Source organism: Herpailurus yagouaroundi, unplaced genomic scaffold (genome assembly GCF_014898765.1).
Source record: "Herpailurus yagouaroundi ecotype Mexico unplaced genomic scaffold, PumYag 184, whole genome shotgun sequence".
NCBI lineage: Eukaryota > Metazoa > Chordata > Mammalia > Carnivora > Felidae > Herpailurus > Herpailurus yagouaroundi.
This window is the reverse complement of record NW_024412415.1, coordinates 23,233,312-23,256,207: the sequence shown is the minus strand read 5'-3', so window position 1 is coordinate 23,256,207 and position 22,896 is coordinate 23,233,312. Positions and strand designations below refer to the sequence as shown.

The following is a 22,896-nucleotide window of genomic DNA, read 5'->3' as shown; positions in this document are numbered from 1 at the left end:
TGACCTTGGCTCAGGTCATTGGATCTCACGGTTCATGAGTTCCAACCCTGAATCAGGCTCTGCACTGATAGCACAGAGCCTGCCTGGGATTCTCTTTCCTTCTCTCTGCTCCTCCCCTGCCCATGCTCTCTCCCTCAAAATAAATAAAAATTAAAAAAAAAAAACTTTAAAAAACAAGAAAGCTCTAAAATCAGTGACCTAATGTCCACCAAAGGAGCTAGAGAAAGAGCAAAGTAACACCAAAATAATTAGAAGGAAGGGAATAATGAATATCAGAGCAAAACTCAATATGATGGAAAATAGACAACAGAGAATATCAACAAAGCCAAAAGCTGTTCTAATTTTTCAAAACGTCAAGAAAATTGAGAACCCCCTAGGCTAGACTGATCAAAGAAGAGAGAGAGTAGGGGAGGGTGGCATACAAATTATCAATAACAGGAATGAAAGGGATGCTCAAAGGAAGTAACTGGGTATCTACGTGGGGAAAATACGTATATATACTATTCCTTCACACCAAACACAAAAATTCAAGTGGATTACAGGTATAAATTAAAAAGCAAAAACTATAAAATGTTTAGGGAAAATCCCAGGAGAAAATCTCTGTCAGCTTGTAGCAGGCAAAGATTTCTGAGGACACCAAAAGCACAGTTTTCTTTTTAAACCTGCGTCTACCATACATTCCATCACTATTCCACTATTAGGACTTTACCCAAGAGGAGTGAAGACGTATATCCACATCATGACTTGTACAGTAATACTCATCACAGCTTCATTCACAAGAGCCCCCAACTGGAGACTCCAATGGGCATCAGCAAATGAGCAGATAAATACAAGGGAATGCCACTTTGCAGTAAAAACGGGTACATGCAACATGGGTACAGCGAAAATCATCATGCCAAGAGAGAGATGCTGGACACAGAAGAGTCCGTACTGCATGACTTCTCTTACAGAAAATGCAGACAAGTCCACAGTGACACAAAGTGATAAAGTGACCCTCCCACACACACACAAAAACCATCACTGGCTGCCTACAAGGGGTAGGGGGTAATGAATGGAAAGAGGGACCACAAAGGGACCCAGGGACTCTTTGGGAAGTGATGGAAATGTTTTGTATCTAGATTGTAGTGGGGGTTCCACAGGTACATATAGCTGTCAAAAGTCACTGAATTATACCTGTTAATTTTTGTTAGGTATTACATCACATTATAGTGGTTTCAGGTATACAACGATTCACTATTTTTTTTTAATGTTTATTTTTGAGAGAAGGAGAGAAACAGGGAGCAAGTGGGGCAAGGGCAGAGGAGAGGGAGACTCAGAATCCAAAGCAGGCTCCAGGCACTGAGCTGTCAGCACAGAACCCAATGCAGGGCTCGAACCCGCAAACTGAGAGCTCATGATCTAACCAACTGAGCTACCCAGGCACCCCATGATTCACTATTGAATATATTGTGAAGTGACCACCACAAGTACCCTACTTCCTATCTGTCACCATACACTTTACATAGATGCAGTTTGTTCACGTAAGTGAACACACAAGAAAAAAAAAAAAAAGAAGGTGGGAGCCTCAACAGGGTCAGTAGGAGGAAGTTAGAGAAGGAGGGACATACTAAGAAATACTTAAAACAGAAAACTGCCAGGACTTGTACAGGCTTCTCAGGCTGGACCTCCAGGTCGCAGGGTTGTCCTTTCAAATACCACCCCCTTGTGTTCAGATGGGAAATGCAGCTCAGAGGCGCCGTGCCTTCCAGGAAGGAAGGACCTGGTGCAGCACCTTGTGGCATTTTTTGGCAATTAGGTCACAAGCGTATGGCAGCCACCTCCTCCCCCGACTCCCTCGGGCCCAGGGGAGGGAACGGCTGGAGGTGTAGCACACGCACTAAACAGGAACGCGTGTCCAATAAAATGCGGACGCGGAGCCCCGGTGCCTGGTGCTGCCGCCCCACTACTACACTGGAAAATTACTAATAGTCCCAGGAATGCACAACAGACACATTGAGAGGTTTATGTACCATACAACACGCATTAAATGCAGGGTGGACAAAACCAACTCATTTGACTCCTTTCCTCTTACCTTTGAATTTAACTGTAGGTTCAGGATTTGCAGCAGAGAAGAATGGAATGGAATCTGTTCAGTTTCAGGAAGCTTATGGACCTTATGGAGGCATATGCTTATAATTTTATTTTAATAACATTTTCTATATCGGAAATCGGGGATGGGATAGTCCTTCAAGAGGCAGGCACATAAAAATTGCTTGGAAAAAAAGAAAAGGGAAAACGAATGGACATATTTTTGTACCGGGGAGATTTTGAATTGGTTAATGGAACAAACTTTTAGGGATCTGGTGGGGGGTGGGGGTTCAAAATCTAATGAGTGTAAGCATTAGTAAGTATGAACGATGAATTCAGAGACCAAAATGATCCACATTCTCTATTTAAAAAAAAAAAAAAAAAGGTGTGGCCCCTGGGTGGCTCAGTTGGTTAAGCATGCAACTTCTGCTCAGGTCATGATCTCATGAATTTGTGGGTTTGAGCCCCATGTGGGTCTCTGTGCTGATAGAGCAGAGCCTGCTCGGGATTCTCTCTCTCTCCCTCTCACTCCTCTCTCTCCCCCTCCCCCATTCACACTTTCTCAAAATTTTTAAAAAAGAAAAAAAAAATATTTAAAAAGAAGGCATGGAGGAGGAGGAGAAGGAAATACATAAAATGAGAGGAGACCCTGGGACCCATACAGCTGGAGAAATAGTAAACACATATGGCATTTACTATGAGCCATGTACTTTTCTAATCACTTAGTATTAATTTAATCCTCGTAACAACTCTATGAAGAAGATACCAAGGTAAAGAGAAGACTGTTTTACAGATGAGCAAACTAAGGCCCAGAACAGTTAAGTAACTCACCCAAGATTACATGACTAGGTAAGTGGCAGAGTGGAGATTTGAACTCAGGCAGCTTAGCTTCAGAGTCTGAGTTTAGGCCCTTAATAAAAGGTAGCTACTTTATTAATAAGATGGAATACAAGAGGTTATCAGATTTGTCTGTCAAAACTTTTCAAAGGTCTCTGAAACACCACCTTTGGCATCATTATGGTTTAAAGCAGAGGGATGGAAAGCGTGATATAAAAATTACTGGTGTTAGAACAGGTGAACATCATAGAAATTCTTAGTGGCCAACAGAACCCTGCATTGTAAAGCAATATAATTAGACAAATTTGGAAATATTGGTGGGACTTCATCATCTTAAAAAGACACATTTCCCCCCAGTTCTGTCATTACTAAAACTGACCTAACACTAGGCACAGAGCTTTAACCATGACCAGTTCTCATGCCCGAGTAGTTTCCAGTATAGTTCTCCACTAAAATGAACCAGGACTCCTCGGAGACAAGCCAATGCCATATTGTGAAACAGGACAAAAACGAGGACAGCAATAATGAACCCAAAAGCATCAAGAACCCTGCTGCATGGGCAAAGAAGTTCATGTAAGAGAACTCGCCCTGAGGTGTGACAATTTGGGCATCAAAAAAGGCCAAGGAGAAGGAAATTATTATTATGGAAACATGGAGTCTTAGAAATGCCTTGTGTTCACAACACTTTCAGAGGAAAAGTTAATATCAAGTGTACACAAAGATTGTTTTAATAAAAAAGGTGACTAAGATAAGCTATGTTATAAGCTATGATTTTAAAACTAGAAAGCATTAACATATAAGGCGATGTAGTTTCTTTTATAGAGTATTAAATGTTTGTTTATAAAAATTCTGTATCAGGTAAAATAGTAACAAAAGAAACTGGGGGTGCTTGGCTGACTCGGTTAAGCGTCCGACTTCATCTCAGGTCATGACCTCGAGGTTTGGGGGTTCAAGCCCCGCATCGGGCTCTGTGCTGACAGCTCAGAGCCTGGTACCTGCTTCAGATTCTGTGTCTCCCTCTCTCTCTCTGCCCCTCGCCTGCTCATGCTGTCTCTCAAAAATAAACAAATATTTAAAAAAATTTTTTTTAATAACAAAAGCTGTTAAGTTGGGTCATCCCAGGACCTTAGGGCCCACGGAAGGACTGCTTGGCATTGGTAATCATACAACAACCAGGTGGAAAGAGGGGCAGCGATCAGTGCCATTAGTGGTCACACACAATTAGCAAGGAACCCAAAGACAACAGTGTGTTTGTAACGGGATAAACTAGTCAAACAACCTAGAGAGGAAACCAAGTTCTCAATTCAAATCTCTCATCTTCTAGGAGGTGAAACCTCTACCTGGCCCAACAAAGTATGGTAAAATACCAATAAGGAACACATAAATTTTTAATAGTTCTAAAAACTAGGTCCATACATCATGATGATAAGGGGTCCTGACTCTGAATCACCTTGAAGTCATCTAACCCTGTGTGCTCACCCCAGAATCTGTACCCTTTAACCTTAGAGCTACTCAGAAAAGCTATTCTGTCTCCTTCCGATCTGAAAGAGCCCTGCACCTGTCTGGAAAGTGTTACAATGTTAACTCTAAGAAAACACTGAAATAACTAAAACAATAGCCCTGGGAAGATATATACAACAAACAATGAAGAAATAAATTAAGTCCAAGATATTTATATATTTTAGAAAAAGTTCAAGTATAAATGTATTATTAAATCTTATCACTGTGTAACTTAGTGTGTGTGTGTGTGTGTGTGTGTGTGTGTGTGTGTGTTACCTGCTGTTTAAGTGGATGTAGGAAGTAATCAAGAGGAATTAGCCACACTACATTTGTAGTGGATTTTAAATAGTTTATGGGAATTGAGTCAAACAAATTTACCGTCAGTTTAAATTCTCAAGGAAAACGGGCTCTCAAAGTCTTGCTTATTGGATATACACAGCAGACACTGCTGGTCCCGCTCATATCCATTTCCTGACAGGCACTTATGACTTTTCCTGGGGGCTTCCTCTAACCACCGCAGTCTAGGTGGCTGTGCCGAGACAGACCACAATTGCTCCCCCTGCTCCCCTAGGAGCAGGCCTCAACCAGTGGCAGATGGGAGTTAGTGGCGAAATGCCCAGGTTTCTGACCTTTTGGCAAGGATAACTCAGAGCCCTGCACAGCACCTCCTAGAGACCCCCAAGGAAAGTGAGCTGCAGGTGCCCACGGTGGCAATGTCCTCAGCAAGGCACCCATTATCGGCTTTTGGCCTTTCCCTGACTCAACTTCCCCCTCCTCTACTGGGGCTTCCTGGGATCACCTACCAAATAAACTATGTGGACTAATATCTACATCTCAGAGTCTGGACAAGAAAGGAGTTTAAGAAATGAAGCATCAGGGACACCTGGGAGGCTCAGTCGGTTAAGCCTCTGACTTCAGCTCAGGTCATGATCTCACAGTTCGTGAGTTCGAGCCCCACATCGGGCTCTGTGCTGACAGCTCAGAGCCTGGAGCCTGCTCCCAATTCTGTGCCCCCCACTCTCTCTCTGCCCCTCCTCTGCTCACACTCTGTCTCTGTCCCTGCCTCTCTCAAAAATAAATGAACATTTAAAAAAATTAAAAAAAGAAAAAAGAAATGAAGCATTAAAGCATACACGTGCATTAGGCTGTTCTCTCTGCATAACATCCCCTCGTATATTTCATCATCTACTAGTAGAGCTGGCTTGAGTGGCACAGTCGGGGGGAGGGGAGGGCTGGTGGACACTACTTGGGTGACCTGCTGTGCCTCCTGTCAGTTTCTCCTTCCGCTCTGCTGGAGCCTCCCTCTCTCTGGACCCATGGGCTTGCACCAGGGCCCTCACTCTCTGATCTCACTGGGGAAGGTGTGATTCTTCCCACAGGGAATGGTGACTTCACAGGGCAATCTCAGAAATGGCCATCTGTAAGGATGGAGCTGGACCTAGGGACTGTGGAGGGGAAGGCAGGAGAGGGACGGGGCAAAAACCCACTTACTCAGCTGTCAGGACCCTGAGACTCCTTGGGCTTGAATCTGCTACCAGGTCCCTGTGGGCCATGAGGGACTTCTGGTCCTGACTTTTATAGGGAGCTCCCGAAACAGAATAAATGAAAACAGTTTGTCCCTCCTACAAACACGGCAGTTAAGAGCCCAGGCTTTGAATTCAGTCTTACCCATTTCTATTATCACCTTGGACAGGTTCCTTAATGCCCCTGAACCTCAGTTTCCCCATCTATAAAATGGGAGAAATATAATCGAATTCATAAGCCATCCCTCTTAATAAACATGCCAGGCATTTTCTATGCATCCTTACTGCACAGTCACACACATGGAGGTGCAAATACCATCCTCCTGTTCTAGTTATAAGAAACTCCCCCAGCGTCGCCCAGCTCGTAAGAGGCAGATCTAGGGTTCCAACTTGGGCAAGTCTGCTCTTAACCTCTTATGTTCTACAAAGGATGTGGAAAGCAATTAACAACATCCAACGATACCAGGTGCTTAACAAATGTCGTTTCTTTCCTGTTTCCTCACTTCATCATTCTCTCCAGGGCTGTCTCCCTCTGGGGAAGAACTATGTTGAGCAGAGACAAGGAGAGATTCATGAGGCTCAGAAGGAAGAGGCTCAGTGCCAAGTTGTTAATAAAGAGCATTCAGAGCAAATAGATTTTGGCTTCTCCTTCTATTAATGCCTAAGCTCTTCAGGTTCTTCCAAATCCATAATTTCCTTTTCTGGAACCTACACCAAATCTCCAAAGTAACTTTTTCATCAGGAAGACTAAATACCTTGAAAGTTTCAGGTGAAATTAAGTCACCTCTAAACCTGCTGACTCAATGTCACAGCAGAGCACTGGTTAGGAACACTTCTCTCAGCCTGGCTCTGTCATTAACTAAGCTGGGTGATCTTGAGCAAAGCCACCTGCCTCCTTTTAAAACATTTGTTAATATAAAGATAATGATCCTTGTCTTGCCTTTCCTAGAGTTGCTGAGAGAACCATGTGAGGAATGTGCATGAAAAATATTTCACAAAAGTATGAAGCACTACATAAATGTGGGAAATTATCAGTGTTGTTCAACAGCTTATCCGACTTGCTAAGAAAATTCTTGAACAAGAAAAATGAGAGCCAAAAAGCAAGGGTGAGCACAGCAATCAGGAATGAGGAGAGTCAGGTGGTAAAGAAAAACTAGCTGTCAGAACCTCATTTTCAGTGTTGGCAGTTAACCTTCAATCAATTTTATAAGGCCAGGAAATGGCCATATTTTTAATTAAGTGTCGGTGGTAGGCTCAGCAACATAAAATATAATGGTAGGGAAGACACCAGCTTAAAGAAACACAGTTTCTTACCTCTCCTTCCAAGAAAGATATCTTTTCTAAAAGCTGCAGTATTAAGAGCTGTTTCTGCTGCACCTTTTTCTTTAATGATTCAATCTAGAAAGAAAGAAATTAAAAACTGTTAATAAAAAAATGCAGAATTGTACAAACACGAGTTAATCAACTAGAAGGGACCCCTTTGGTTTTCTTTTAAACAGAAGCCACATGTTGGTTCCTTGTGTTTCATGGAACATTATGAACACGAGATGCTCCCTGGAAAAGAGGGCTCTGTGGCCATGTAAGCGTGGGACAGCACAAGAGTTTGGAGTCACATCTCACTGGCTTTGTTTAACCTGTCATTTCCACACTGATTTTGCTGGGTCACCCTTACTAACGTCCCCTGTATGTTCCAGAGAACATGCTTTGGGGAATGCAAACACAGCTCTACAGAAAATAATTATTCAGCTTAAATTTGTGAGGCGGCCCACATTTCAAACATTCAGCCCTGTTATTCCTGTTAGTACATTCGTATCTGTTCAACCAGGGGTCAAAAGTTTCAGCCTGGAATAAGGGTCACTGTCCCTAAATGTACAAATGGAATTGACAGGATCAATCACCCACGTGGTCTGCAATAAGCAGGGAAGGCTTCCTAAACAGAGAGACTTGAGCTGGGCTTTCACCTTTGTTTTCACAACACAGTCTATCTTCAGCTACTCTAACTTTGCTTTTCATTCATGTCATGTTCCAGAGACAAACCATGGATGTCCTAAAAGCAGGAACCAGGTTGCGACGGGTGGCACAGTTAAGCGCCCAACTCTCTATCTCGACTCAGGTTGCGATCTCACACTTCAGTGATTCTGAGCCCTGCATCGGCTGTGCGCTGATGGAGCAGAGCCTGCTTGGAATTCTCTCTCCTTCTCTGTGCTCCTCCCCTGCTTGCGCTCACTCTCTCTCTCTAAGTAAATAAATAAACTTAAAAAAAAAAAAAAGCAGAAACCAGGGTGCTGTGTACCAGGCTATATCATAAACAATAGTGGGAACAGTGTGCAGGTTCGAGCAATAACTAACTTGTGCTGTTGATGAACACAGTAACTTTCCGAGAATCTCGGATACTGAATTTGTACATTTGCAAGATCTTTTTAAATAATCCTTCTCAGTGCAAAATGACACAATTCTGTTAGAAGTCAATCTAACAGGAGTATAATCACATTGCCCTTCGGCCCAGCAATCCCATTTCCAGAAAGAGATCCCCAAAGACACACTGGCCAAAATATAAAATGACGTGGACAAAGGATTTTTGTTTTTAAAAGACACAAAGAAAACAGAACTCCATTAATCAATAAGTGGCTGGTTAAATAAACCATGGCTCATCATGACATGGATGGCTATGCAGATATCTAGACCAGATATGGTGCGTTGTAGGATCATATATGGTATGTGAACTTCAGTATAAAACAGGTGAGTCCATATGAATGCATATATATTTACAAAAAAAAAAATTCTGCAAAGATAAAACAAACCATAATTATTAAGAAAGAGCTGCCAATAGGGAGAGGCGGGAACTCAGAGCAGACAGAAGAAAGACTTTTTTGGGAATGCATACGTTTAGTTTTGAAAGCGCATTTTTCAGATTCAAACAATAAAATGAAACGAAAAAGGAAAAAAGAAGCAAATCCTAGAACTTGAAAACAAACTGAAATAAAGGAACTTAACTGTCTATCAAACTGGTGAAAAGAACCCAAGTGTTGTTAGAACGAGCTAATGTGACTTTGTTTTTAGTAGAATGTATTCTAAACATAAACAGAACTGCAAAGAAGTCTCTTATTCACTAGGAAAACTGTTGACAATACTGGTCCTGTTGTTTTGAAACTATTTGAAATACTGTCATACAATAATGTTTGGAATCAAGGTTTTTCGTGTAAGAGAGAGAAACAAATGTGAAACCAAAGAACGAAAAAGAAAGTTTTGTTAAATTTGAAATGAAAATATCAGTATGAACTCATAGTATTTTATTTTCCTTTGTTAAATATGCATTTCCTAACTCTGCCTGCTGAGAAAACTTAGAAATAATAACAATAAGCACAGAATACATCCAGATTGTGGCACCTAAATACCATCCCTCACCAACAAAACACCAACCATCTTGGAGGAACAGCTCATTTCAAGGCGTAAAAATATGCTAGATGAACCCAAGATACCTTGTTATGCCTGAAAAAAAATATGTTAAGGGTCTCCCTTGGGCCAAGGATGGGACAATGTGAGTGTCAAAAGAATCATGAATGTAATTGAGTAAAACACATGAAATATACATGTTTTTAAGACCCTGAGTAGTTTAGGACTCCTCAAAAACAAAACCAACAGCAACAGTGACTCATTGCACATCACTGGGAGTGACAAGGGAACCAACTGCTTACTTAGAAAGCTGACAATCTGGGGTGCCAGGGTGGCTCAGGCGGTTAAGTGTCCGACTTTGGGTCAGGTATGATCTCATGGTACATGAGTTCAAGCTCTAGGTCGGGCTCTATGCTGACAGCATGGAGCCTGCTTTGGAGTCTCTATCTCCCTCTCTTTCTGTGTCCCGCCCCTGCTTGTACTCTCTCTCCCAAAAATAAATAAATAAACATTAAAAAAAAGTTGGCAATTTAGAGGAAGAATAAGGCATTTATCCTGCCTTTCTTGTATAAACCGCATTTTGAGATTACTAAAAAGTCCTAGTTTACGAGGGGAAAAAGTTTTACTTTTCAGAAGAATTCCAGTTAATGGGAAAGTGACAGATTTTGAAAATCACCATTGTGCAATCCCTAGGAAACTCAAGCAACCATCATTAATAGATGAAAGGGTCAGGGGCAAAGCTAATGAGGAACTTTACAACTGTGTCTTGGGCTGTCACCACCTGAATCCACAATCCACCTCAGCATCATCACCCGAAGCGGGACAGTCCCCACGGTGACTGCAGAAGAGATACGGAGTAAATCGCGCAGTGCCACCATGAAGTATTCTTGCTTACCCCCACAAGAAACTTAAAACCGAATCTCACCAGGCTGCCGGAGCTAATAAAAAATCAAATCCATAATGTGGGAACTTTTATAGGACAACAGACTCGGGTCCTGCAATGTCACTGGGTGGGGGAAACTTGGTGGGAGAGGAGAGCGGACGGGGAGAAGCATGCTCTAGATTAAAAGACGTTAGAAGCACAGCCATCAAACATAATGGGCCTTCTCTGTAGACTGAGTGACACAAAGCAACAGTGAAAAGGACGTGTTAAAGACATTTCAGAAAATTTTAGGATAGGTATTAAATGATACCAAGGAACTGTCATTAATTTTGTTAGATGAGACAGTGGCATTGTGATTAAATAAGAAAAAGGCCATATGTTTCAGAGATGTATAATGAAGAGCATAAAAAACACAAGCAGAATATCTGGGACTTGCTTTAAAATAACTACACAAAGGGAAAAAAAGAGAGAAAGAAGGGACAAGTAAAGCAAACAGAGCCAAGCCTTGCTATTTGTTGAATCTGGTAAAAAGCCTAGGAGGTTTCATCGATTAGTCTCTCTGTCCTGAGTGCATTTGACATTTTCACGATAAAATATTTTAAATTCCACCTAGTGTCAAAAAATATAATCCTCTGACATAAAAAGCAAGCCATACTAAATAGAATAAGAAACACATTTAAGATAAACCATCCAATGTGGATAATAATTAAAGAAACTACCAATTAAAAACAGTAACAAGTTACCCTTTAATAACAATTAAATTTGCCCCAAGCCACTGGCTGAAGAACTCTGTGCTGAAAGGGCTGGGAGAGACAGCTTCTCTCGTGTGTTGCAGGTGGCATTGTAAATTAGAATGACCCTTTGGGCAATTTAGCAATAAATATTAAGAGCCATAAAGCTGTTCATACCCTTTGACCCACTAATCCCACTCCTGGGAATTTATCCTAAGGATATCATGCAGACATAGGAAAAAAGCTGTATATACAAAGATCTTCTTGGTCCTATTATTTATAATAGAAAATGGAAATAGCCTTAATGCCTAGCACTAAAGGACTAGGTAATACATTATGGAATTTCACTTTGATGGAATATATTACACAGAAGCTACAAACAAATATATTGCAAAATGTTAAGTGTTTACAAAAAGCCTCAAGGGATTAAAAAAAAAAAAAAAAAAAAAAACCTCACAATGATTGAAGGTAAAAGCCAGAAGTTAGATAAATGAAACAGTTCTGATGTTTGGGTAGGATTACAGGCAAAAAGAAAGTTTTGTTTCTTAAAATGTCCTTCAATATTTATAGGAAGAGTTCTCAAAAATCATCCTTATAGTGTTCCTTTTTCATTCCTTCCTACAGTATTAAGATTTTTTTAAAACTGGCTTTAGTTCTTTAAACAAAAGGCAAAACGGGTAGTGAAATTAGCTACAATGTTCCAAGGAGGTTGGGGTTAATTTCATCAAATAACCTAAAAAGGGACTTCAAATACACTTGTTTCACTATCTCTGGAGTAATCAGAGCAGTTTGTGAGTCTAAGGAAGCTAGGATCGAAAGGCACCCTGATGATCAGTTCCCAGGAAAATACTGACAGGATTGTCATTTAAAGAAAGGAGGAGCTATGGGGCCGAGATGTCACCTGGAGGATGCTGAGGGAGGCAAATCCTGGGTGTTCTAAGAGGACAGAGGGCTGATGCTAGAGCAAAAGAGGCACCCCCTTCGGGAGAGACAGAAGGACTGTGGGAAGGGTTTGGGGGTGCTGAAGCTTCTGCTGCCAGGGCTTGCCTTTCCCAGCAACTGAAGCTTCCAGAAGCGACCATGCTCTTGTGTTAAGTGAATACTTTCATCCTTGACCATTCCTTACAGAGGCATCTTGTATGGTATGTTCTGTGACCAGGGTTGACTTGTTCAGATGAGAGAAAAAAGGACACCAAGGCTGGCAGACCTGCATGCCTTGCCCCTCATACCCTACACGGGGCGCCAACCTTGAATCCCAACTGAGTCTCCCTGGGGTCTGCCCCTTGCACACACCCCAGTGTCCTCCTAGAAGACATCTGTTGTGAGGCGCAATCTCTAAATGACACATTTGTGTGGAAAACAGTGTTATTTACGACTGCCAACATCAAAGCACCTTCAAACACTGTCTCCTATAGAACCCAGCACATGATAAACTCTCAAAATTTAGCTGCTATGTTATTACTAGTATTTCTCCCTCCCTAGACTGTGAGCTTCTTGAGAGTAAAGACCTTGGTCATCTTTATATTCCCAGACAATGAATGAGTGAATCAGTGGCTCCATGCATCTATCTTTCAACAATCCATCCCTTAGACCACTGGGGCAAAACTGTCTGGAACAGATTCTTGGAGTCCTTGATGAACCAAGGTGAATGTATCCCTAAGAGCACCTCCCACATCAGGGCTACTCCAAAATGCAGGGTACCATGCAGCTGGCATGCAACCTTTGCTCTTTTTGATACATTCATGTTTGTAAATTTGACCTTGAAGGGGTTCATGTATTCTTCATGAAGCTGCGTTTAGGTCTAGCTGTCACCAGGTGGTGGTAAATGACCAAGCTACCAGGCTCGAATCAAGACATTAAGAAATGAGAAATTAGAAGCACTTACTTTCCAGACCTCATCCATTTTACTTAAGAACATAATCTTGTCACAACCGTTAAGTTTCAGTATCAAATAGCAGACCCCCTTCTAGAACAAAAGAAGAAACCCGTCTGGTAAAATCTGGAATCTCTTAACATTAGATTTTTTTTTCTTATTTTTGTCTTGATAAGCATGTTTCTTTGTAACTCAAGCTGAATATATATGTCTTGCAGCCTAATGATCACATGGGATGCTAGGTCTCTTACAACTACAGCCAGTCTGATGTTTAAAGTGGTATGTTTTGGGGGCACCTGGGTGGCGCAGTCGGTTAAGCGTCCGACTTCAGCCAGGTCATGATCTCGCGGTCCGTGAGTTCAAGCCCCGCGTCAGGCTCTGGGCTGATGGCTCAGAGCCTGGAGCCTGTTTCCGATTCTGTGTCTCCCTCTCTCTCTGCCCCTCCCCCGTTCATGCTCTGTCTGTCTCTGTCGCAAAAATAAATAAACGTTGAAAAAAAATTTTTGAAAAAAAATAAAGTGGTATGTTTTGGGGGAAAGGTGTATCCTCTATTTTCTTAGAACTGATAATGGCTTTTCTTCACATTTGCCACTACTGAGATACCTCCATGGGTGATTTTAGCTAAGCAATCTCTGCTAAGCCATGGCTGCACGATGGAATCACCTAGGGGGAGCTTTTACAAAACACTGACTTCTAGGCCAACCGCCCAGAGATGCTGAATAGTATCACTCTCCTACTTAAAAGCCCTCCCAAGCTTCTGACATTCAAACTCCCTAGCATGGATGTGAGGCCCTTCTGCTATGGTCCTCCCTGTATCTCCCCAGTGTTCTTTCAATGACTGTCCTGTCCCAGATGAACCCTATGTTTAAGCCACTCCATCCTCTCAGCACTCTATGGACATACAGTGGTCCTGCCTCTGGGCCTTTGCACAGGCTGGTGCTTCCACCAACCATGCCTTCCCACCCTCTATCCCCCTCTCCACCCAGAAATATCCTGCTGTCACAAGATACTCACTAGTCACCTCCCAGAGCAGCAGTTCCCAAGTCTTTCAGTCCGGCTTCGTGTCTCCCTCTTCTGTTCTACCTCAGCCCTCTGAACAACCCGTTAAGACACCTCACTGCTACTACCATCCTTTGTCGACATCTCTCTTGCACTAGACAGCACACCCACAGGGAAGATGTGTTTACTGTATCAATGATCTTCTATAAAAGAACTGTTTCTCTTAGAAGATGGAATCACCCTTGTCAATTCACACATTTTTACAACCTGCTTCTGGAAACAATTGCTGTAGTGAAAGGACTCCTACCGATTTCTTTCAAAAACAGCTTGCGTGTCAGCTGGAACACAGTGAAACTGTACAAAATTTTAGTAAGATCCTGTTATGGATTCAGAGCAACCCTGAAAGTTGCGAGGCTTCTCAGCTTCCTGATTTTTTTTTCTTGTTAGTGACAGACATGCAGGTCACAGGTCATTTCGTGTTAATGTCAGAATACAATACAGCCCTATAATCAGAATTACGTGAATAGTACCCGATTGTGCAAAACTCATGAAACGTAACTCACTATTGAGGCGGAGGATGCGAAGAGAAATTAACGAATGTAAGAAATGCAGCAGCAAATACATACTAAATAGTAGGCAGCGCTCGGTATGTTTTTTCAAGAAACTGTGTTGTAGGGTGTTGTGTTTTACCAGCTGGCAAATGACAATATATGTGTATCTGGAAAATGCCTTAAATGAAACAGTAAACATACACCAAAAAGGAGCACAATACTAGAAGGTATGTTAAAACTGATGATCACACTGAATCACATCAACATCAGGCAAGGAAAAGGGAATTAGATTTTTTTTTTCAATCCAAACTAAGTTTTAACCAGTCGTTTTCTTGGAAATTTGTTTACTTTCATTTTCATTCAAATTTTAGGAATAACCAGTTAAGGCCCACAGGCACATTTATTCAAAATCAGGGTGTGAGAGCTGTGTGTGTGCGTGCGCGTGTACTGTGAAACTTGACCACACGTTAATAAATAAAGCTCCCAACCTCTATCACCAACAACTCCAATTTGTTACTCTTTCCCATGGACCCTCATTTCAAAAGACTGCTTTGAACTGCATTTATGAAGAAAAAAATCATTTTCCCATTGAAAAACATACCAAAGATGACGAACTTCCATTTAAAGCCTCTCATCAAAACGCGACAACCAGGGTTATGAATTCTAGGTAAAAGCAGTAAGATACTTTATTATGAGTCCTTGTAGACTTCTCAGCGGCTGTGAGAGTATTTGAAAAATCCACAAGAAAATAGTTTGAAGATTCCCATTATCATTTTCAACCCCCCTTAGAGGCCCAGTGGATCAGTGAACCGACCAGGGCAAACATGGATCATTCGGATAGCGAACAATCTTCTAGGGCTCACTTCTGGATTTAGTGTCCTTTTGCCTCCTCTTGTCCTGACAGGTCCTTGTTTTCCAACCAAACTCAGTGTTCCCCTCTGTGATCTAGAAAATAATTGTTTTCCTCAGCCTTACCAAAATAGGAATCCTGCCTGATGTCCATGTATTTGCGCCCCCCCCCATGAAAAATGAGAATAATTGACACTCTATACTCTTCCTCTGAAAAGGTTTTTCATAGTTGCTACGGCTGCTCTTAATTGTATTTCAGAAGTCTTGTAACACTGTAATTTCATAGTTATTGTATTTTTGAAGTGCATTCTCCTTGATAAAAACCACCACAGTAAGAATTTAAAAAATAATAAAGTTACCCTGTTTTCCAAAAAAAAAAAAAAAAATAATAAAGCGCAGGGAAATATGACAAGATTGGAATGTGCCCTACACTAATGCAACATAAAAGAACCGTTTAAAAAGGACAAGGAAAATGGTGCATTATCTCATTTTGGGGGGGAGTGAAGGGAATGAATTAAGGCCACAACAAAACGAAACTGAAAAATTGCTAAATGAAGCTCTGAGTGGGGAAAATGAAAAATCAATGAAGGAACGGAGGGGAAAAAAGGTCCATTTTTCATCTTCATGATGCTTGATTGGGTTTGTAGAAATTCATTTCCAATTAATGTGTCTTGTGGCATTCAGCCAGGCTAGATATGAACAGGGCACATATTTTAATCAATTTTTTTCTATTAAGTTTGAAGTAATATATAATAATAGAACTATACCATTCAAAAGGATCAGTTGAAACCGGCTTCTGAGGTAAAATAATCTAATTTGGTTTGATTCCTATCTTATAAGTAAAGACAACCCAACTTCTCTTTCAGGAGAGGAATAGCACCCTGATTCTCTCAGGTGCCTAAACATGGTGGGCTACATAAACATCAGGGAAGGATGAATCTACTGGTTTTCCGACCTGAGGGAGAATAATGGACCACTGGGAAGGAAGGCCTAGGGGTGTCCTGGGTACCAGGGTTATTGCTGGGTTCACTTATTATTCTCAGAAACAACCCTAGGAGCGGTTATCCACTACAGAGGAGGAAACGGAGGTTCCTGGAGTTTTATTACCCATCATTCCCTCAGCAGTCCCCTCTGATCACCTCCGTTTCAGGCTCAGTGTTAGATGCTGGGAGCATAGCAGTCAGCTAGAAAGATCTGACCTTCACCTTCATAGGCCACCTGTCCTGGTGAGGAAGGCAAGCAGTAAGCAGAAAATGAAACTCGCAAGCAAGTACAATAAAGGGAGGAACACAGTGATGTTTCATACCCCCTAGACAGGATGCACCTGCCGACTGCAGATGGGGTGAGGGAAGGGGTCAGACCTGGGGGCTGAAGAGGGTGGCCAGCTCACCCCTCCTTGCCTGGGACTGCCCAGGCTTTAGCACTGGGAGTCTCATGTGCTTGGAGCATTCTCATTCGCTGGCAAACCAGGACAGCTGGTCCCCCAAGACTGGATGCTGGCAGGGCTGAATCTAAGCTCATATCTCTCTGATTTCAAGGCTCTGGCTCCTAAAGTTCAGAGGTCTGCTTCCACCCTCCCTATGATGACAACCCATCACTGCAATGCTGCCTGGAAATTAGGCAAGGCTGGGAAGACTGCTGACAGGTAGTTTCTTTCACAAAGCATTTGCTGGGACCTTACGTCTTTAGGCTGTTCGTTTTCCCTCTGACTTTAGAAGAAGAAAGTGGAATGGAGAGGTGGGGAAGCGGGCACTCTAAGCTTCTCTACCCCCATGCTTTCCTCGAGAGATGCAGACCCTACACAAAACAGGTATATCCAGGGAGAAACTTGTTTCAGTCTAATGTAGTGAGATGATGCATATGGAGGCATCCAGCTCCACACGTGGTACACAGCTGGTGCTTTAAAAATGTTAGTTTTTAAAGTGTCCCTAAAGCTCAAGTGTCCTGGAGTACAGACCCTCACCTGCACGGGCCAGGGTTCTCCTCGGAGCCTCCTAGCTGCCCTTCCTGCTTCTCTCCTCTCCTATTCGCCCAGCACCTCCTGCCAGAGGCATCTGTGGTCAGATCCGACCAGGCAAAGGGCATCACTGAGGAATCAGGAGCAGGGTACCACAGGATATTTTCTCAGCTTGGTGCTGAGTGGGTGCTCACCCACAACTGCTCACCCACAACTTATTATCACTCCCCACGGCAATCCAGTCAAACTGGATTAATAGCTCTCTGAACCCACCCTACATTTTTTCTGGTCTCCGTGTTTTTGTTTTCTTTTGTTGTCACCGTTGTTATTTATTCTGTATTTTGTCTGTCATGTCCTTTGCCACCCATTCAATCCCTGCCTAGAAAAATCCAATCCACCCGGCAAGACCTGGTCAAATATCACCTCCTCCTTAAGGCCTCTGTACCCATACCCGCAACAGTGAACATTTATGGGCTCTGTGCTAAGCCCTTAGCATGCATTTCATCAATCAATCCTACAACAGCCTCCAAAGAAGGTACTATTATGATTGTACTCATTTTGTTTGTGAGGAAACTGAATGCTGGAGAATAAGTAACTTGTTCAAGATAAAAAGCCGAGCCAAGAAAGGAGTAGGATGCAAAGCCAGGTTCAATTTACTCAAAGCCCATGAACTTAATCACTACTGTCTCCAGATTCTGTGTCACCAGCCTGGTTAATACCTGTCATATTCTGCCTTGAGTTCTAACAAGTTTTAGGGTCAACCAGAAAGTCTTTTGAGGGCAAGAACTCGTCCACTTTTGCATTTTGTTCCTAAAAGACACTTCTAAAATGTTGACTAACCCATCAGGGCAGAAGAACAGGAATATTTAAAGACAGTGGCACAAGGAAAACAAGTCCAGGGTGATAAAGAGGTCATGAAAAAATCAGTGGGGCAAAGATGGACTATTCAATGAGTGCTGTTAGAGAAACAACCTTCCCGTGAGAAAAAAAAAAAAAAAAAACAACCCACAAAAACAAAAACAAAAAAAAAATGGATTCCTATTCACAGTATATACACAAAAATAAATTCCACATGGATTATTCTTTATTTGTTCAACAAGTATTTATTGAGCACCTACTATATGCCAGTGACTGTTGCAGATGTTAGGAGCACAGCCAAGAACAAAACAGAGAAAAACCACTGCCCTCATGGAGCTTACATTCTAGTGAAGGAAAACAGACAATAAGTAAGCAAAATAGGTAAGTGTAGTATATATAATAGGATAAGTGCTACAGAGAAAGAGTAAAGAAGAAGATAAAGGGTATGAGTGTGGGAGGCTGTAATTAAAGATACAAAACAAAACTTTCATAAAAGTATTACACAAATAACCTTACAGGAGACAAACAAGACACACAAACAGCACCAAAGGATGGATACATTTATACCAAAATTTAAAACTTGTACATTTTACAAGATACCATAACGAAACGAACAAAAACATTGACTGGGAGAAGACAATAGCATGCAAACACATTTTGACAAACGATCGACGTTGGCAGGATCCACAGTTCCGACAGATCAGCAGGAGACAAGACAGCCAAACAGGAAAGGGAGCAAAGGATATGAACAGCCAGTTCACAAAGGCGGAAGCCTGAATGCTCAACGAGCTAATGAGAAGATGCTCAGCCGCACCTGTAGTGATGAGTGGTATTGGGCTGAAGCAAATGAAAGTTAAAGGAGATACTGTTTCACAAATGGCTACATTTATAGTCCAACCATGCCAAGAGGTGGTGAGGATGTGGGGAAATCCACCCCCCAGGTGGGTGGAAGTCCCTCTCTGGGGACCAAGTGACTCCAACTATGTTCCGCAAGTACAGAAGCAAAGAGACGTGCTTGGCATTGTTTGTAAAAGAGCAGAAATTCGGAAACAAGCTAAGTATCGATAGGACACATGACAATACATTCACACAATGAAATATTACAGAGCCATAAAAATAAATAATTTATATTTATCTGTAACATCAGAAACAGGAATGTAATTGGGGGAAAAGTTGAATAAGAGGTACAATAAAATCTACTTATCTATTATAAATAAAAATGCACATCCATTTGTAAACACCGAAGTTAGGCTAAATACTGATGACAAATACATATGTGTGTAGTAAAAGCATCAGAACATGCCCTGGATGGAGAACAAATTGCTTCTGAAGAGGGAGAGAGTAGAGAAGATGGAAAAAGATCAGAGGAATAAAAAGACAATTCTTTGTCTGTAATGTTTTCTAGGACTTGGAAGAAACCTGAAATATGCCAAAATGTTAACACTCAATTCTAGAGGACAATACATGGGTCTTTGTTTCTAGCATTCTCTATGATTTTCCATATTTACAATTTTTTCAATTAAAAAAAAGAAGCAAAGAAAAAACAAGTGAAAGAATGCACACTGGCTTTGGAGCCAAAGGTCTTGCTGTGGCCCCAGGAGCACCATCATTTGCTGAGAGACCACCTGTTACTTTTCTTTAAGTTTTAGTTTTCTGGGATTAAAAAAAAATTGTGCTAATAATATGCCCCGTAGAGGATTCGTGTGGGAATGTTAGGCCTAGATGCATGGGTTTGAGATGTGAGAAACATTCCATAGCTGGTAGTTACTTAGAACAAGAGTGTAGCTGTACAAACTACAGGCAGAACGTGGGCACCCAGGACCCTGAGAAATATTTTACAGCCAATTAGAAACAATCTCAAGAAAGAGAAAGTGAATTCAATGACATTTGCAAACAAAAGAACCTTCTCCCTCAAAAGAACAATTTGTATCGTAAATATATTAATGAGCACACGTCATAAAATGAACCTGCAATATTTCCATAATGCACAGAAAAAAACAAGTCTCACACACGTGGTGAGCTTCCTGGTACCTTCTAAAACCTTCACATTTTAGTGTATCCAAGATTTCAAAATAAAGAAGTGAATAATATGTTGAACATGAGAATTTGAAACATTTTTAGTTACTATAAATGAATCCTGCCTCAAACTTCAGAGTGGCACCTCTTTTGGGTGGGGTTGTGAGTGGCCAAGAGACAAAACCCTAGCCCTAGAATCCACAGCTTCCTTCCCATGCACTGCCTACTTGCTAAAGTGGGGCAAAAGCATCTGAATGAGACACAAAGACAAATATTAACAGGAAACCCACTTTGCCAGGGAGAAGTCAGAGCAGAGAACCACCCAACATGGAAGGGACACCCAGCCCCTTAGAGAAGTCAGCCCCGTCCACTAGCTTATTAGGCTAACACCACCCACTATTACTCCTACTGCTGCTACCACTACGCATATTCAGGAACACTGTTAAGTTTTGATGACATCCCAGCACCTGTGGCTTGTCTCAAGGAGATCTCTATAAAAATAAAGCAGCTGTGCAATATATTTCACTTTAATGTATTTCAGTCAAATAGATGTCTCTTTTCCTCAGATACACTTCTCCTTCTCATGAAGTTAGTTGAAGTGTCTACTCAGGTAGATTGCCCATGGGGATAAAAAGCAGACCATACCTGGCTTAAGCAAAAAGAATACTAAGTTGACTCGCGCTTTTGATCTCCATTCAGGAAGGACATCCTCAGGGCCACCTCCCACATGCAAATATAATCAAACTACACTTCTTCAGTATTATCTGGACTGTGATCTGGAGGGGAGCATTTCCTTCCTGGAACATGGGAGGAGTTCTTCAAGCCTGCTTCCCAGCTCCTTAGCAGGTGTGCTTGGCCGCTTTTCTGTAGGTAAGGCTTCATTTTCCGAGATCTCAGAACCAGCCTCCACCTGACACTTCCTGAATTATAGTTTAGTACTATTTTTCATTGCAGTTCTTTCTTTGATGTCTAGGAACCCACGTTTCTAAAAATATTCTTTGAGTTCTCTTGTCTTTGCAGTGTGAGGCTGGACAGGTTGAGGTGACAATGTGTGGTGTTTTCACAAATGAGAGCCCTACGTGGTCAATTTTTCCTTCCACATCATGTCCTTCCTGTTTTGTTCGTCGGGCTCATCACCAATACATGCCACCTCTTCCCAGCCGAGAAAGTACAAGATTCTTCTAATCACGAACAATAAACACAATCGCTTCCAACCCAGGCTACCATTTTATCATCTTCCAAAGAACCGGAGACTAAATCTGGAGAAGAGCTCGTGTGACATGATCTGGAAACAGTTCAATTGAGTGGATTAGTGGACTCAGTGCTGTGGCTCCTTTACCCTGCCCCCATGTGGCTACATTATCACTGATGGGAAGTACTCTGAATCACTTCAACACAGGGCATTTGGCAACAATGTACTTTTGTGTTATGCATTTCAGCATAGCACATGATAGTTTTAAAGTGCTAACAGATGGCTGAACCATTTAAAATGGAAGATTCTTAGGATGGGGAGAACTAAATTTTTAAAAATTATTTTGTATATAAATACTCTCTTCCAAGGACAGGCGGCTGAGATGGAACGCAGCACAGAGCACAGAAGAAGACAGAAGCAAATCCAGAAGATTCCATCTGGCTCAGAAGACTCCCAAAGAGGAAAGGGCAGCTTTGTGCATTAGTCAAGAAATCACCTCAGCTACTTTTGCTTTTAATTCATTTAGTTTGACTTTGGGTATACACAGCAGGAGTCCATTTCACCAGGAATAATAATAATAGCAGCTAGTATTTATTGGGTATTTCCTATGTTCCAATCAGTATGTTATAAAGTATTTTATGTACATCATCTCATTTAACTCTTACAAAAAATCATTTTGGATACTGTTATTAACCCCATTTTACAAACAAGAAAACTCTTTGAAGGGTCCCCAACTAGTAAATGCAGGTCTGATTCAAAAGTCCTTGCTCATCTCCATTTTCTATGCTACCTTTCATTTTTACCCATAAAGGTCTCTCACTGCACTTCTTCCTCAGTCTCTAACTGCAGGGGGTGCCTGTGAATTCAGGGCCTAGGTGGCAAGTTACATGGACTTGAAAAAAAGAGAATGCAAAAAAGCCCTGCTTTTGCTGACTGGCTCAAGAGCCAAAAACCCAAAACCCAGACCTCAACTCTCTGAAGAGTTCTTCGCCATCTATTCTCCCTGACCCAGGTTGTTTCACCCCAAAAAGTGTTGCATTGGGGCACCTGGGCGGCTCAGTTGGTTAAGCATCCGACTTCGGCTCAGGTCAGGATCTCGTAGTTCGTGAGTTCCAGCCCCACGTTGGGCTCTGACAACTCAGAGCCTGGAGCCTGCTTCGGATTCTGGGTCTCCCTCGCTCTCTGCCCCTTCCCAACCCTCCCTCCCTCTCTCTCTCTCTCTCTCTGACACACACACACACACACACACACACACACACACACACACACATAAATGAAAATTTAAAAAATTTTTTTAAACTGTTGAATTATGACATTAATTCTCCCAAAAATCTAAGGGATGATAATTAAATACTTTCATTTCATAGGAATTGCAAAAATGTTCTGCTTTGTTTTGCACTTGAGAAGCAGTCACTATGAATACTATTATTTCAACAAGGTATTGTGTTCTAAGAGGTACACTGTGACCAAGTGTAAGGTCTTCTGGTCAGAAGCAGGGCGAGGCCAGACACCTGAACGCACAAGCACAGAGGGAAGAGGATCCCTGAGAACCATTTCTGGTCTCTTTGTTAGTGGTAGGTTCTCAGCTTCCGAGGACAGTAGGTGGACTGGATTTTGTCCCTTTAAGACTAGTATCTATTTAACAAGTAGGCCTCATCCATCTACCT

At 41.9% G+C, this 22,896-nt stretch overlaps 1 protein-coding gene across 3 annotated transcripts in view; it reads right to left on the bottom strand.

Annotated features, from left to right (window-relative positions):
- The window catches only part of MYZAP (myocardial zonula adherens protein), a 90,857-nt gene that overhangs the window by 15,484 nt on the left and 52,477 nt on the right, over positions 1 to 22,896 (bottom strand). For 2 of the 3 annotated variants that reach the window (XM_040492811.1, XM_040492810.1), the window contains exon 11: positions 7,242 to 7,325. In XM_040492811.1, the coding sequence (XP_040348745.1) occupies positions 7,242 to 7,325 (84 nt within the window). Of the gene's footprint in view, positions 1 to 7,241; positions 7,326 to 18,229; positions 21,323 to 22,896 lie in introns of those variants that run through there. The other variant, XM_040492812.1, reaches the window with a different exon arrangement.